This window comes from Dendrobates tinctorius, unplaced genomic scaffold (assembly GCF_039654945.1).
Source record: "Dendrobates tinctorius isolate UK_male_01 unplaced genomic scaffold, ASM3965494v1 ptg000097l, whole genome shotgun sequence".
NCBI classification, from domain to species: domain Eukaryota; kingdom Metazoa; phylum Chordata; class Amphibia; order Anura; family Dendrobatidae; genus Dendrobates; species Dendrobates tinctorius.
Window position 1 is genome coordinate 23510129 of NW_027361765.1, and position 17445 is coordinate 23527573.

At 45.8% G+C, this 17445-nt stretch overlaps 1 protein-coding gene across 3 annotated transcripts in view; it reads left to right on the forward strand.

Moving 5' to 3' along the window:
• Nucleotides 1-17445, forward strand: part of SLTM (SAFB like transcription modulator) — a 137620-nt gene that overhangs the window by 108646 nt on the left and 11529 nt on the right. For all 3 annotated transcript variants that reach the window (XM_073586965.1, XM_073586967.1, XM_073586966.1), the window contains 5 exons: nt 5910-6073; nt 6493-6673; nt 7670-7794; nt 10664-10825; nt 10903-11214. In XM_073586965.1, the coding sequence (XP_073443066.1) occupies nt 5910-6073; nt 6493-6673; nt 7670-7794; nt 10664-10825; nt 10903-11214 (944 nt within the window). The remainder of the gene's footprint in view (nt 1-5909; nt 6074-6492; nt 6674-7669; nt 7795-10663; nt 10826-10902; nt 11215-17445) is intronic.

Genomic DNA, 17445 nt, shown 5'->3' on the forward strand with positions numbered 1-17445 from the left:
GAAGTAGACCAACGACTTCCGGGTCCCGGAACCGGGCGCATGCGCAAGAGCGCGCTTCCCGACCAGCGCGTGCAGGGGGAGCGGTGACGTCACGCGGCGCCAAGTTTAAAAAAGGTGAGGTGCAGAAACTCCTGGCTGGAAGCGATCCTAATAATGGAGGATAGCGACCAGGAGCAGAGACAGCAGCAGCAGCACCACCAACACCACCACCGACAAAAGGAACGAAACACAGTGCCGTTCCAGCAGTCACTCCACGCGGCGTAGCACGTCAGCAGCGAGGAGCAAAACGCCACCAGGAGATCAGCCTATACAGGACCTGACTCCGTCTCCCGAACCGGTACCTGCAGCCGCGCGCCTTTTTTTGGGGTAAGTGATCTTCGTGAATGTCACCCTTGTAATGCAATCCCTCTCCCTTATTAGGGAAAGAAGAAGGCTAAAAAGAACAGGGAATGTCCCACTTGCGCTAAACCCCTACCGGTATCATGGGAGAAAAAACTATGCGAGTCCTGTACAAAAAAAATTGTCAGGAGACTCCGGATTTCGCATCTGACCTAAGGGCCGCAATTAAATCAGAGGTCCAGAGTGCCCTCGAATCCCTTAAACATATGGATAAAACGAGGAAAAAAGACACGGTAGAAACCTCCCAGTCAGACTCTTCCACATCGGGAGAAATCTCGACTAAATCCTCAGAATCCGGCTCCTCAGACGAGGAAACAGGAGGACGCCATTGTTTTCCCCTAGAAGAGGTAGACAAACTGGTGAAAGCTGTAAGGTCTACCATGGGGGTATTGGACCCGAGGCCGGATAAGACAGTCCAGGACATAATGCTCGGGGGGCTAGGCCAGAAAAAACGGAGAGTATTTCCGCTAAACGAAATCGTCAAGGGTCTAATCAAAAGGGAATGGGACAAGCCAGACAGGAAAAATACTACAGTCCCTTCCCTTAAAAGGAAATATCCCTTTGAGGAGGAGGCATCCACGTCTTGGGACAGAGCCCCGAAACTCGATGTGGCAGTCGCTAAAGCCTCAAAGAAATTCGCCCTTCCCTTTGAGGACATGGGCACCCTCAGGGACCCCCTAGATAAGAAGGCAGATACCTTTCTAAAGGGGGCTTGGGAGTCTGCAGGCAGTAACCTCAGGCCAGCGATAGCGGCGACATGTACCTCAAGAGCCCTAATGGTATGGGTGGACCAACTTGAGAAACAGCTGAGGGAAGGGACACCTAGAGATAAAATTCTAGATTCTATCCCAGTAATAAGAGGAGCGGCTGCATTCCTAGCAGACTCATCGGCCGATTCAGTCAGACTGTCGTCCAAAACAGCAGCACTTTCAAACGCGGCCCGAAGGACACTATGGCTTAAAAGTTGGCCAGGGGACCTTCAGACCAAAATGAAATTATGCTCCATCCCCTGTGAAGGAAAATTCCTTTTTGGGGAAACGTTGGATGACATCCTCCAGAAAGCAGGGGACAAGAAAAAAGGATTCCCAAATTTAGGGCCAGCGGCATTTAAAAGACCCTTTCGGAATAGGAGGTTTTTTCAGAGAAGACCACCAAGGGAACAAAAGTGGGATGATAAAAGAAGAGATAGAGGCTTCTTCTTTAATAACTCTCCCCGGGACAAAAAGCCCTCCAAGTGACAGTACGCCAAGGGTGGGAGGAAGGTTATCCTTTTTCCTTCCAGCCTGGAGGAGAATTTCAACAAACCCCTGGATAATAAACCTAATCCAGGAGGGCCTAAGGATAAACTTTTTCTCTCTCCCGCCTCAAAAATATGTAACAACGCCGCTGAGATCCAGCATGCGAGAACAGGAAGCGCTAGAAAGCGAGGTTCTAGGCCTAGTAAAAAAAGGAGTCCAGGAGGTCCCCCTGCAGGATATGGGCAGAGGGTTCTACTCCCCTCTTTTTCTAGTGACCAAACCAGACGGCACCTTTCGTACAATTATAAATCTGAGAAAGCTAAACAAATACGTCAAGAACCAGAGCTTCAAAATGGAGTCGATCAAATCTACCACCAAAGTCCTGTTCCCAAACTGCTACATGACGGTGTTGGACCTCAGCGACGCTTATTATCACGTCCCTATCCACAAAGACTCCAGGAAGTATCTGAGGTTAGCCGTCTCAATAAAAGGCAAGGTCAAAGAAGTTCAGTACAGAGCCCTGCCGTTCGGAATATCGATAGCCCCGCGAGTTTTCACCAAAATAGTAGCGGAAATGATGGCTCATATAAGGGAACAAGATATAATAATAATCCCGTATCTAGACGATTTTCTAATAGCGGGCAGCTCGGCTCAAAAATGCAGGGAACAGAGAGACAGGGTGATGAACACTCTACAAGACCTGGGCTGGCTTCTAAATCTAAAAAAAATCAAGATTGGAGCCCAGCAGGGTACAAGAATTCTTGGGCCTAACACTAGACTCAAGCATTCAGGAGTGTCGCCTCCCAAACCACAAAAAGGAGAAGATCGCTCAAATTACAGCAAGAGCAATCCAAAATCCCTCCATGACACTAAGGAAGGCCATGTCACTGTTGGGTTCACTATCATCTGCCTGCCTACCAGCAGTTCAATGGGCTCAGTTACACACGAGAAATCTCCAGTGGGACGTATTGGCCAACCAGGCAGTAGTAGGGGGACACCTAGAGGGTCGCATTACCCTAAATTCAAGCACTATTCATTCCCTAGCTTGGTGGGGAAACCAGGAGAACCTGTCCAAAGGGATCCCCTGGGCACCAAAGATAACACACGTAGTGACAACAGATGCCAGTCCCACAGGATGGGGAGCGCACATAAACAACGAGGTGACTCAGAGCGAATGGGGAAATCAAGAACTAAGAGCCTCTTCAAATCAAAAGGAGCTTCTAGCAGTAGGCTATGCCCTAACACACTTCCTACCCCTACTCCAGAACCACCATGTCCGTATCCTTTCGGACAATCGGGTCACAGTGGCCTATATAAACCACCAGGGGGGAACCAGGTCCCGAACCCTAATGGACACATCCGCCAAAATCTTCAAACTAGCGGAAGCAAACCTATTATCTCTGACAGCCCTACACATCCGCGGTACAGAGAATCAAAGGGCAGACTTTCTGAGCTGCACCCAATTGCGACAGGGGGAATGGGTACTAAAGCAGTCCATTTTTCGGCAGATTGTAAAAATGTGGGGGACCCCAGACGTGGACCTGTTCGCCGACTTCAAAAACAAAAAAGTAGACGCCTTCTGCTCCCTAGATCCCAGGGGGAATCCTTTAACTCTGGACGCATTTATGCTCCCATGGACACAAAATCTAACATATGCCTTTCCCCCAATCATGCTCATTCCAGCAGTCCTAAAGAAAGTCAGGCAGGACAGGGCAAGAATGATACTGATAGCCCCCTTCTGGCCCAAAAGAACCTGGTTTTCCTGGCTAAGAATGCTCTCAGTAACAGACCCATGGGTCCTACCGGATCTCCCGGACCTGCTATCGCAGGGCCCAGTGCTACATCCTCAGGCACCGAACCTCCATTTAACAGCATGGAATTTGAGAGGGCACTGATGAGGGACAGGGGTTTTTCAGAAAACCTGATAACTACACTACAAAAGAGTAGGAAACCGGTTACAATGAGAGCTTATGGTAGAATATGGAAAAAATTTCTATCCACCTCTAGGGCAAAGGTTCAGGACGGGGTTCAGATTGATAAGATCCTAGAATTCCTACAAGTGGGCCTAGAACAGGGTCTGGCGGTTAACACATTAAAAGTACAAATAGCGGCATTAGGCGCCCTCTATAACCATGATGTGGCGGGTGACCCCTGGGTAGCACGGTTTATTAAAGCCGCAACCAGATCGAGGCCAATAGCCAGTCAAAGATTACCATCATGGGACCTGAATCTTGTACTTTCAACACTGACAGGCCCTCCGTTTGAACCAATTCACTCTGCACCCCTAAAAATCCTATCTCTTAAAACGGTGCTTTTGGTGGCACTAACATCAGCCCGAAGAGTGAGCGATATTCAAGCCTTGTCAGCGGGGCCTCCTTTCACAAAAATCCTAGAGGAGAGTTATCTTAAAACCTGACCCAGCCTATTTGCCCAAAGTGTCATCACATTTTCACAGGTCCCAGGAGGTAGTCCTTCCTTCCTTCTGCCCAAATCCAAAAAATAAGGGGGAAGAAAAGTTCCACACTTTAGATGTTAAAAGGTGCCTAGTACAGTACTTAGAGGCCACCAAAAAGTGTAGGAAGGAAGGCTCTCTCTTTGTATGTTTCCAGGGTCCTCGGAAGGGGCTCAAAGCATCCAAGAGTACCCTGGCAAGGTGGATAAGGGATGCGATTGCCCTGGCATACTCATCCAGCGGGAATAACATCCCAGAAGGGCTGAGAGCTCATTCCACAAGGGCAATGGCGACCTCATGGGCTGAAAGATCTGAGGTATCAATAGAACAAATCTGTAAGGCGGCCACCTGGTCATCACCTTCGACTTTTTTTAGGCACTATAGATTAGATCTAGCCTCTACATCTGACCTGATCTTCGGGAGAAGGGTCCTTCAGGCGGTGGTCCCTCCCTAAGCTACCAATCTCTGAAATCCTCTCCGTGGTGCTGTCATGGGTGAGAGAGAATAGCTTAGTTACTCACTGATAACGGTGTTTCTCGGAACCCATGACAGCACCCGCTTATTCCCCTCCCCTTCACGAGTATGGTGAGCACGTGTTATTGTTAGTAGAGTGTTTCCGTTTAGGCACGGTGCTTTGATAAGTAAGCAGTATTATAATATTGTGTATGTATTTCTGTTGTCTAACTAACCTGGAGACCCTCTGATGCTCTGTATCCAACTGAAGGCGGAGGAGAGGTACCGCCCTTTTTCTGTAGGTTCCTGTCCCTGAAGGGCGGATCCCCTCTCTCCGTGGTGCTGTCATGGGTTCCGAGAAACACCGTTATCGGTGAGTAACTAAGCTATTTGCTACTAAATCCATCAATACTTTTCTGTGCTGGTCCCAAAATACTGTGAGCATGACCTTGCCTGCCGAGGGTTGGGCATGTGCCTTCTTTGGAGGCAGTGAGTCATGATGCTTCCATTGCATCGACTGGACTTTAGTCTCAGGATCATAGTGATGGACCCAGCTTTCATCCTGTGTGATCAGTCTGTTGAAAAATTCCTCCTAGTTTCCATGGCACATCGTCAATAGATCCTGCGAGCGTTGGACTCATTCTTGCTTCTGCAACGGTGTGAGCAGCCAGGAAACCCAGCGAGCGGATACCTGATGCATGTGAAGATGGTCTTGGATGATTTTTTTTTTTTTTTCCCACGGACCCCCACACTAATCTTGACATTTTGGTTAGATGACGAATGGTTACACGGCGATTTTCCAAATTGGCGACCGCCACTTGCTGGATGGTTGTTCATCAATAGCAGAGAGGAGTCGTCCTGGAATTGGAGCTGTTTGCACCGAAGTCTGGTCACATTTGAATTAACTATGCCAGTTCTTGATTACAACATATGATGGGGAACCATCACCATAATAATCGAACGTCTCCTTTAGCGTGCGGCCTTTCAAGTAAAGGAACTTGATGACTGCTCTGTATTCCACTGGGTCCACTATCAAACCTCACATCACTTCAGCACCTGCAAAATCAAGACTGTTATCAGCTCTGAGTTGCAAATTGGCACGTAACTTATAGAGGCTTATATCATTCATTACACATGTGCAGTTTCAGCGTTCTGTGATAAATAGAAGTGGGTCAGGGGAAATCTTTAATGAACGCCCCTTGTAGCTCGTCCTGGTGCGGGAACTGACACACTGCCATTACAGCATAAATGATTAAAGAGTGAATCTTCTAATTATTGTGTGTGTTCTGTGGAAAATAAACATTTACAATTTTCATGTAGACATTTTGAAGGACTCAATCAGTTTACTTATTTAATTTGCATTTTAGACTAGACCAAGAGAGAGATTTATCCCAAATAAGCCAAAATTCCGTGATTTCCGAGATAAAAAAGATATTATAACATTTCAAAAAATGAAAGCACAGAAACTAAGAGAAAATGTTGAACGTCTGGAGAGGATACAGCGATATCACAGAGCAGTGGAGCTGCGGAGGTAACGTGTTTACACAACTAACCATTTGTTTTCGGTTTGGAACACTGTTCGCAGTGACTCAGAAATTTTACGTTGTAATGACCAAACACTTGTGATTTTTGAAGGCTAGTTCAGTAGTCCAATTTTTACACTATATGAATATGGCCATGTTGTGTTAGAAGCGGAGCTCCTTATCCCTAGAATAAAGGTTACATTCACCCAGTTCGTGTGACAGTGAAGCCTCAAGTATCTTAATTCTATGTTTAGTCTGCTCTTATTCTAGCCCAAATATTTTTGTGTATACTAATAAATTGTATAATGTTTAACAATGGGTAAATCGATTTTTTTTTATTTTTTATTTATTATATATATATATATATGTGTATGTATATATATATTGTGTGTGTGTGTATATATATATATATATATATACAATTTAGGCGCCGAGAAATGGCAGAAAGGGAGCGCCGTGACAGAGAGAGGGATCGCATAATGCGTGAACGTGAAGAGCTTGACCGCTTACAGAGAGAGCGAGAAAGATTAGAAATAGAAAGGCAGAAGTTGGAGCGTGAAAGAATGGAACGAGAACGTCTCGAGAGGGAACGTATACGTATTGAACAGGTGAGCATTTAACTGCCTAGTCTGTTACACATGCGCTCCTGTGTAAAACATTAGCGTGTAGAATCACTTTTTAAATTTTTAATACACGTGGAGAGGGTTTACATACATATAACACATATGTAAGATACAGTAAACTAACTTGTAGTGACAGACTGGTATATAGGAGGAGAGGACCCTGCACTCACAGGTTTACAATCTACTTGGTATTGAGGAAGTAGACAATAGGTTAGGGGTTGGAGCAGCTCTGGTGGTGCGGATTTGGCAGTAAGGTTGTTGCATTGTGTAGGCTTTCTTAAAGAGATTGTCTCCCACATTTGAATCCTTTAGATGTGACTTGAAGACTAATCAGATGGGTTGAGGCATCACATTCTGGAGGATGGGTGGATGCTCAGGAAAAATCTTAAACTGTTTGGTGAGGGACGGTTTTGAGGATTGGCTTTTACGTATGTGGTGGTATAAGATGGTTAGTTCGGAGATGTATGGGGGAGACATATTATGGATGGCCTTGTAAGTAATTAGAATCTTTCTCCCTCACTTCCACACCGGCTGTGCTTGAGATGAAAACTGAAGCACTGAAGACAACTGCAGCTGCAAATGAGTTTGTAATGAGAGATAGCTCAGCACTGTTGTACTGTTATAATTGCACATCTCAGCCGAGACATTTGGAGAGTATACTTTGTCATTGCATGTCTTACACTGGTAAAGGACCCTTTAATTTAAACTAAGCTCTGGAGGCAGATTCTTAGGGTGTTGTGTCCTGCCCATAGATCTTAACAGCTTATTTACATATTAAGAAAAACATGTATTTCTCTGATATAAGATGTCAAATTATGATAGAGGTATCATTTTCATCAACTTCCTGTGACCTCCATGCCCATATACACTGCTTAGTAGGGTTGAGCCTACTGATGGATTCCCTTTTATAATTTTTTCTGTTGCAAAATTTAAAAATGTGCTAATTTAGTCCGACAAAATACCTCGCTAATCACTCCACAGGAGCGGTACAAAGAAGGTGAGCGCATTGCACGAGAGAGAGAAGAGCTGCGACGTCAGCAAGAACGGCTTCGATTTGAGCAAGAGAAAAGATATTCTTTAAAGCGTCCACGTGATGTCGACCATAGGTATTTAACCAAGTTTTAAGAAAGTTCCTTTTGGTTATGTAATGAAAAATGAACTGCAATATGCTAGCTTTCTAAATAGGTTTTAGGCATGTGTGGGGGACGAATGCTGTAAATTAAGAATTTTATCAAAAATAGAAGTATAATAAGTTTGTTTATATTAGTTTAAAAAAATGCAAATTGAACGAGACAATCAAATTCATAAAGTCAGCAGTTTTGTAAGATTATAGTCAGGTGTATGAGTAACAGTTATACCGAACAGGTGATGATGGTTATTTTCATGTGTTTTGAAAAGCCGTAATTATCACAATAGCCGTGTAAGAAGCTTAAAGGGAATCTGTCACCCCTTTTTGAGATATCATATAATGATATCATTCAGTTGTGTCACATAAGGATTCTCTTAGTACTTTTGCTTCCCCCTGACCCCGCACCTTTCATGCATAAATACCTTTTTTATATCGGTTCAGATGTATGTAAACTGCCACGGTCCGGTCCGCTGGGCGGGGCTTATTCAACTGCTTCCCCCCCTGTCTTGCTCTACACAAGAAGAAATGCGTAGAGCAAGACAGGGAGGGGGGAGCAGGTGAATAAGCCCCGCCCATCGGACCGGACTGCGGCAGTTTACATACATCTGAACCGATATAAACAAGGTATTTATGCATGAAAGGTGCGTTGTCAGGGGGAAGCAAAAGTACTAAGTGAATCGTTATGTGACACACAATTGAAAGATATCATTATATGATATCTAAAAAAAGGGGTGACAGATTCCCTTTAACTGGGCAAACAGCCAAACTCTTCTATAAAAGTGGGGTTGTGAAAGACCATTTCATGTCACTGGTCATCCACCATGTCAAGTCTGAGCACAGCAACTAGACACCAGGTAGTTATACTGCATCAGCAATGTCTCTCACATGTAAAGATTTCAAAGCAGATTGTGGTTTCAGGATACTCTGTTCAAGTTCTTTTAAGAATGCACCAAGAAATGTGCACATAAGACACATGCTTCCAGTTGGATGATCAGCTGTGCCTCAGAACGAGCGGCAGCCAGTGAGACACATCTATGATTCATCTATAGTTCAGCGAATTCTGGCCTGACATGATCTTCATGGAATAATTGTGGCAAAAAAGTCATACCTTCGACATGTTAACAAGGCTATAAAATTGAATTATGTGCAAAATCATAGAATCTGTGGTGCAGAAAATGAATGGCAGCAAGTGATTTGGACTAATCAGTGGATATATGAATTATTTTGCTGTAACAATGTCTATGGTTTCCTACAAGGCTGGAAAGTGGTACAGTAATGAGTGTCTACAGGCAACAGAGAGGCATGGTGAAGGATCCAAGCATCTTTGGCTGCATATCAGCAGCTAGAATTTAGGTTTTGTAAGGATTAATAGTGACAACAATTAATAGTAATACAGGCAGGTACTTATCAATCGTGCAATACCATCAGGATTGGCTCCAAATTTATTCTGCGCAGGACACCGACCCCAAACATACAGCCAATGTCATTTAAGAAATATCTTCAGCATAATGAATAACAAGGAGTTGTAGAAAATGTGCTAAAACTCCACTGATGGCAACATTGAGTTTGTCGGTGATTCCACGAAGACATGGGATTGCACAATTCTACATCCACAGAAAATTTGTGCTTGTTCCAAACCAATTGGAGAACTCTCCCGCTGAGTTTCTTAAAAAAAAAAAAACTGTGTATGTGTAGCTAGAATTATTAATTTTTTTTTTTTTTTTTTTGTCAAAGGCCTGGCACACCAAATTTTTTAGATTTTTGTTCATTCAGTTTACTTTTTGACAAAATTAAAACTATTAAGATTTCTATTCTTGAGAGCATTCTTGGTTTGTAGCACTTTTTTTTTCACCACACCTGCCTAAAACTTTTGCACAGTACTGAGTCATATAAAACTGGAACACTTATGACTCACCAGGAAGTAAGGCTGCATCAGAACCCAAAATGGCGACTATGCGAGAGAAAGCGTTGTGTGTTAGAGAATGAGAAGAGTAAATCAATTAACATGCAGCGGGCGTTCTGAAGACTGTATGAAAGTGACCCGCCTGGTCACCAGAGCATTTTGCAGTAGTGTCAACAATTGAAGGATACAGGATGCTTGTGTGAACGTAAAAGCGCCGGTTGACACTGTTACAGGCGAAGCAGTGGAGAAGGGCTTGAGGGACCTTTTGAAACCAACACTTTGCGTACTTGGCATTCTTCAGCTGACTTTAAGATTCTGTGCTAAATACCATATCACATACAGCTAATGCAACGTTTATGGCCAGTCGACCGCTGCTTCCAGTAAGAATTCAGCACTTTCATGCAGCACTGGAAGATGATGAATTTGCTTCTTGGATAGTGTTCTGTGATGAGGCAACCTACCACTTAAGTAGAAAGGTGAACAGTCATATTGTCTAAATACGGGGAGCGGAAAATCCCAATGTCACTGTGAAAAATTTCTAAAGTACCGTATTGTTTGGATTAAGATAACACCTCCCCCCCCCCCCCCCCCCCCCCCCCAATTTGGGAAGGGAATGGGGGGGTGTCTTATAACCCAAATGTAGATTACTGGCTGTGGGGTTGCAGGGTCGCCGCTGCATGAAGCTGGTCCCAGGCTGGTAGGAGGGAATGTTCGGCGGTGCAGGGGGCTCCGGTGACTCTTTTAAGAAGTGTGGGGACTCTGGGCTTTCAGAGTTTTAAATGTGGTGGACTCTGGAGAAAAATGGCCGCCCTAGGCCATGCACAGATTTATTGCTTTGCTCCCGGGGGGAGGGAGAGGTGGGTCGGCAGGAGAAGAAAAAAATGTCTCCTCTCTTTTTTTTTTTTTTTTTTTTTTTTTTTTAACACACTTTTTCTTCCCAAAGGAGAGAGAACTTCTGGGGTGAGAACAAGAAAATGTCTATGGATACAGATTCCCGCTTTAATCGAGGGTCTGAATACAATCAGCAGCAGCCCAGGTTCACTGACTTTGATCATCGAGAACGGGGTCGGATTTCAGAGGGTTCTTCTGCGTCATCTTTTGAAAGGTAAATATGCAGATAATTTTGTTTGCTTTTTTACAATGGTGTATGCTTACTGTTTTTGTTTCTTTTCTGTCCGGTAGACGTGACCGTTTTTCAAACCAAGGGGATAACAAAAAGAACTTTAACAAGAATTTCAATGATGCAAGAAGAAGTGATCCAACACAAGTCCGAAATGAGCCAAGAGATACAGATCGGAGAGATCGAGATGAACGAAGGCCTGTAGGTATTGACAGACCAGGAGCAAACAGACCTGAGGGCCAAGGCCCTGATAGAAGACTCAGCAACCCTGATATGCAGCAGCATGGCCATCATCCAAGAGATACTCCAGGAAAGCCACCACGGTCCACTAACTGGAAAGAAGGAGGAATTCCAACTGATAAACGAGATACAAGGTGCTTAGTCTCAATGTGTAAACTTGTAATTTATCATTTTCAACTAACACTGACAGTTTTCCTAGGGGAGTAGGGTGCTAAAAGCTTGGTTATTTGATTTTCTTTTCAACTGGCCCCCAAACTCGTAGCTGCTGCAAATTCAGCTGTTTTAACCCACTCTGATGCTGTTATCAACCATGCTTAGAGCATTTTAGTGCTTGGAAATGAGGGGGTTGAGACATTGTTCCATGGCCACCTGAGGCTGGACTTCACATACTTTTTTTTTTTTCTCTCGCTTCATTGGGGGACACAAGTAACCATGGGTGTATGCTGCTGTCGCTAGGAGGCTGACACTATGCAAATAAAGTAAAAACTGGCTCCTCCTCCGTAGCATACACCCAATGACAGGCAGGAAGTACCTCAGTTTAAGCTTAGTGTCTGTAGGAGGCGGACCTGGATCTAACACCAGATCCACAGTGTTTTTTCTTTCACATGTTTCTGTGTGAACTTATTAATCCTTTTCCCTTTGTTTTTCAGATACAGCTAATCGGGTAACAGGGTGCAGTTGCTCACCCTGTTTTCCCACACTTAAGCGACCGAGAGAGCAGTGTGGTGTCACCTGCATCGCCCACTCTCGGACCCGCTGGCAGGACTTGTCCCCTGTCCCCCTTTTGGGGTGGTTCAGAGTGACTCTCGGTGGCCAGTCCTTGCCTTATCCCCTCCTCACCCCTCTCCTCGGAGAGGGCTGAGAGGAAGACGGTGGTCACCGTTGGTGGCCTTCCCCCTTTTTAATAAGGGGTCGATACAGTTTTCTGCACCGTCCAGAGACGGTGCGGGAAGGAGGATCTTCATTTCCAGGACCCCATCACTTCCAAGGGCTCCTAATGCAATCCTCATCTATCAAGAGGGGCTGGTTTCAAGCAGGTGGTAAGCCAGCGGGGCCCCCCCCCCCAGCAGCTTCCTCCGGCAGCAGCTCCCCCGTTTACCGGTGTATAGGTCCCTGCTGTAGACAACCTCTTTCCTCCCTGGTCCACAGGTTCAATTTTCGTGCCTTTTTTTCTCATAGTGCGCGGCCCCGGCATTTTGCAGGCTTTCATCTTCCCTTCGGCCATTCTAAGTCAGGAGCACACCCCCTCTCCTGCTTGTCTCCTATCACCCGCCTTTATTGACCAGACACACCCCCCGCTTGGCGTGTTTAGTTTCCCTAGCCATCTTCTATACCGGACACGCCCCTTGGCGTGCCATCCTATTATCTCGCTCTTTTCCACCGCCGGGCACCCCCCCCTTCTGCGCGTCATCCTCGGTGATTGGGCCATTTGCAGGCCGCGGCTTCATCTTTCGCGCTCTTTCGTGCCCGATGGGAGACGGCACTGGGTCAGATAATCCTGGCTACGTCCAGGACACGCCTCCCAGCACAGCTCCGGCCGGATCACGCCCACCGCTCTGCAGCATGGCGCTGTACCTGTCTCTCCCTGGCAGGTCCGGTCACTACTGGCACCCCCCGCTGTGTCAGCTACTAGGAGGGGCTCTTTTCTTTGGTTTTTCGCCGGCCGGCACATTAGCTTGAGATGGCGCGGCCTATCTGGTTCCTTCTGCTAATTGAGCCCCCGGCTTTGGGCCTTCTCTCCCGGCCACATAGCCACGCTCTCTTGCTAGCCTCAAGCCAGTCACTGTCCCTCGGCCAATCAGTGCACGCCCTGAGCATTACCAGGCCAATCGGCGTGCGCCTTGGGCTTAGCCACGCCCCCTCCCGATGGCCTTGTTTTCTTTAGTCAGTGAGTGGGCCTCTCTAGCCCTCTCTTCGTCACCCTAGACTCAACCCCAGTATAGCATCTCAAGGCTTGCAAGTTTGGCATCATGCACTATCTGTGGATTTGTGCACTGTCTGTCACCATCTGCCAGAGGGCACAGCAGGCAGCATGTCTGTCTGTAGCAGTGAACGAAGATTTGTGCATCTCCAGCGGGCTCAGCAGGCATCCATCTCTATCCGGCACCGGATCTGGGAGACACTGCAGCCTGAGCAGCGACAGCGCCGTCTCAGGTTTAGGTAGGACCAGACCAGACTGGCTGCCTTTTTTCTACATTATAGGAACTTATCTATCCCCGGCAGCAGTCTTTGTCTCTCCCTTTGCCCTTCATCTGTATAAAAGCAGTAGCCTTCTGGCCAGTCTGCATTGTTTTTGCTTGTACTGCAGCTTTTCTACCGTATAGCAGTCCCCTAACGTCCAGGTCGAGAGCACTCGCCCCCCTCCGGAGTGGGCTGCTGCCATGTCTAAGTCATTATCCGACCTGACAGAGGTTTCATAGTCCACGACCCAGGTCCTGGAGCGCCTTTTGCATCAGTCTACTGCCACCAGTGCTCCGAACACCTTTTATGGTGTTTCGCACGCACCTGCCTGCGATGTCCACAAGGACATATCTGGTATGGATCAAGGGAAGCGAGACCAGGTCCCTCGGCATCTTCCTGGAGGACGGCACTCCCCTCCCTCTGGAGTGGGCTTTTGCCATGTCCCAGCCAGTCTCCAGCCGGACAGTAGATTAAATTTTCGGGATGAAAGCACTCCTCCCTCCAGAGTGGGTTGTTGCCAGGTCTCAGTCAGTCTCGGACCTGACTAGAAAATTCACATTCCCTGGTACAGGTCCTGGAATGTATGCCGCATCTGTCTGCTGCCACCAGTGCCCCGAACACCTCCTATGGTGATTCGCATGCACCCGACCACGACCTTCACAGGGACAGACCAGAAAAAGGAATTGGGAAGCGGACTCTGTCTAGCTCCTCATCCAGTTCACCGGGCCCCTCTGCGGCATTCATAATGTCCCTCTCTACCTGTTCCCCCTCCTCGGAGGCGGACGTCGGGTCGGACGTAGCTTTTCAGTCAGAGTTTGACTCGGAGGTGGATCAGACTTCTAGGATGCGGGACTTGGTAGATAACCTTATTTCAGCTATTGTTCAAACTCTCGACGTAAAAGTGGAGCATGCGACTGCTCAGGACATCTCCGTTTCATTCAAGCGGTGAGACGTCCCTCCAGCATTTTTTTCCCCAAAGAGTTTGAGGCTACCACCTCTAGACACTGGGAACTTCTCGGCAAACGCTTATCGGGACGAAAACGTCTCGACGTTCTAGACCTTTTTAGTTTAGACCTTGTCAGCATTTGGTCCGATTCCCCCTAAGGTGGATCTGCCTTTTCTCACGCTTAGCCACTCAAACTGTTCTGTCCAGCCCTGATGCGGCATCTCTCAAGGACGCTATGGACAGACAGATTGTGGCCTTAGCTGTATCTGTCTTAGAGGCGTCATGCACTTCTCTCTGACCTAATTTCGCCTCTTGAGTGCTGAAAGACATATCGCCCTGGGCCAAGATTCTTTGCTGGTGGATTATGGCGGCGGTTCCTACAGAGTAGCTAGCAGATCTAGCTCTTTTGGACCAAGCTGGTCCAGATCCCTTCTGACGCCACCAGAGGCTCTCTGCCTTTCCTCTGGCGGTTCCGTCCAGCAGGACTGTTCTCCTGCACAAAGGGAAAGAAGGAAACCTTCCTTCAAGCTATTCCTCACTGGAGGCCTAGGACCCGTCTCTAAGTCCTTCGGATCCCCCTATCACAGATTCTCATCTAATGATGGGTCACCCCTACCTGGGTTTCTTTTCAGGGGTGGAAGGCAGGTTTCTTCTTTTTCGGAGACTTGGTTGTCGGCGGTTGACGACGCCTGGGTCAGGGTGATCGTTACACCCGGCTACAAGATGGGATTTTCTTTGCCCCAGGAAGACATTTTTCTCTCCCGCCAATTAAACCCTCTCATGTGTTCTCTAAGCCGTCTCGTCCCTGCCTAAGCTCAGGTGTCATTGTACCCGTTCCTTGGCACGAACGGTTTTCTGGTTTCTACTCGAACCTCTTCCTACTCCCGAAAAAAGACGTTTCCCCCCAATCTTTGACCTCGCGCAGTGGGGGGTGGGGTTAGAATAGTTAATAATTTAAGAAAGAATAGAGGTACAGAGAGATACATAAAGTGCATTGTATACTAATGCCAGAAGCCTCGCCAACAAAATGGAGGAATTGGAGTTAATGTTGTTGGAACATAATTATGACATGGTGGGGATATCTGAGACATGGCTGGACGAGAGCCATGACTGGGCGGTTAATTTACAGGGCTATAGTCTGTTCAGAAATGACCAGACAAATAAGCAAGGGGGAGGCGTGTGTTTATATGTAAAATCATCCTTAAAACCCATCCTTTGTGATAATATATATGAATCTAATGAAAATGTAGAGTCCCTGTGGGTAGAGATAAGGGGGGAAAAATAATAAATTACTGATAGGGGTTTGTTATGTCTCCAAAAATAATGGAAGCAACAAAGAATATCCTCATAAAGCAAATAGATGAAGCTGCGATTCAAGGAGAAGTCATTATTATGGGGGACTTCAACTACCCTGAAATACATTGGGGAACCGAAACCTGCAGTTCCAGCAAAGGTAATAGGTTTTTGACAACTATGAGAGACAAATACTTTTCACAACTGGTTCAGGACCCAACAAGAGGGGGGGCACTGCTAGACCTAATATTAACCAACAGGCCAGACTGCATATCAAATGTAAGGGTTGAGGGTCACTTGGGTAATAGTGATCACAAATTAATAAGTTTTCATGTATCCTTTAATAAGATGTGTAGTAGAGGGGTTACAAGGACACCAAACTTCAGGAAAGCAAATTTCCAACGGATGAGAGATGATCTTGGTGCAGTCAACTGGGACGATATCCTGAGACCTAAAAATACACAAAGAAAATGGGAGACATTTATTAGCTTACTGAATAGGACCTGTGCACAATATATACCGTATGGGAATAAACATGCTAGAAATAGGAGGAAACCACTATGGCTAAATAGAGCTGTAAGGGGCGCAATAAGAGATAAAAATAAAGCATTTAGAGAATTAAAGCAAGTAGGTAGTGATGAGGCATTAAATAAATACAGAAAATTAAATAAATTCTGTAAAAAGCAAATCAAAACAGCAAAGATTGAGACAGAGACTCATTGCCACAGAAAGTAAAAATAATCCCATAATATTCTTTAACTACATAAATAGTAAGAAACTAAAAAATGATAGTGTTGGCCCCCTTAAAAATAGTCTGGGTGAAATGGTGGATGAGGAAAAAGTCAGTATGGTAAATGACTTTTTTTCAACAGTATTTACACAAGAAAATCCCATGACGGATAACATGATCAGGGATAAAATTTCTCCATTAAATGTCACCTGCTTAACCCAGCAGGAAGTACAGCGGCGTCTAAAAATCACTAAAATTAACAAATCCCCGTGCCTGGATGGGATACACCCCCGAGTGCTGCAGGAATTATGAAGAGGTAAGTTCCGGACTGGACCAAGGGAATGCAGTTGACGTGGTGTACATGGACTTTTCAAAAGCTTTTGATACGGTGCCACACAAAAGGTTGATACATAAAATGAGAACAATGGGGATAGGGGAAAATGGTGTAGGTGGGTTAAGAGCTGGCTCAGGGATAGGAAACAAAGGGTGGTTATTAATGGAGCACACTCAGACTGGGTCACTGTTAGCAGTGGGGTACCACAGGGGTCAGTTTTGGGCCCGCTTCTTTTTAACATATTTATTAATGACCTTGTAGGGGGCATAGAGTAGAATTTCAATATTTGCAGATGACACTAAACTCTGCAGGGTAATCAATACAGAGGAAGACAATTTTATATTACAGGAGGATTTATGTAAACTAGAAGCTTGGGATGATAAATGGCAAATGAGCTTTAATGGGGATAAATGTAAGGTCATGCACTTGGGTAGAACGAACAAGATGTATAATTATGTGCTTAATTGTAAAACACTGGGCAAAACTGTCACTGAAAAAGACCTGGGTGTATGGGTGGACGACAAACTCGCATTTAGTGGCCAGTGTCAGGCAGCTGCTGCAAAGGCAAATAAAATAATGGGATGCATTGAAAGAGGCATAGATGCTCATGAGGAGAACATAATTTTACCTCTATATAATTCACTAGTGCGACCACACTTAGAATACTGTGTACAGTTCTGGTCTCCGGTGTATAAGAAAGACATAGCTGAACTGGAGCGGGTACAGAGAAGAGCGACCAAGGTTATTAGGGAATTAGGGGGTCTGCAATACCAAGACAGGTTATTACACTTGGGGTTATTTAGTTTGGAGAATCGAAGGCTTAGGGGTGATCTTATTACAATGTATAAATATATGCGGGGACAATACCAAGACCTTTCTAA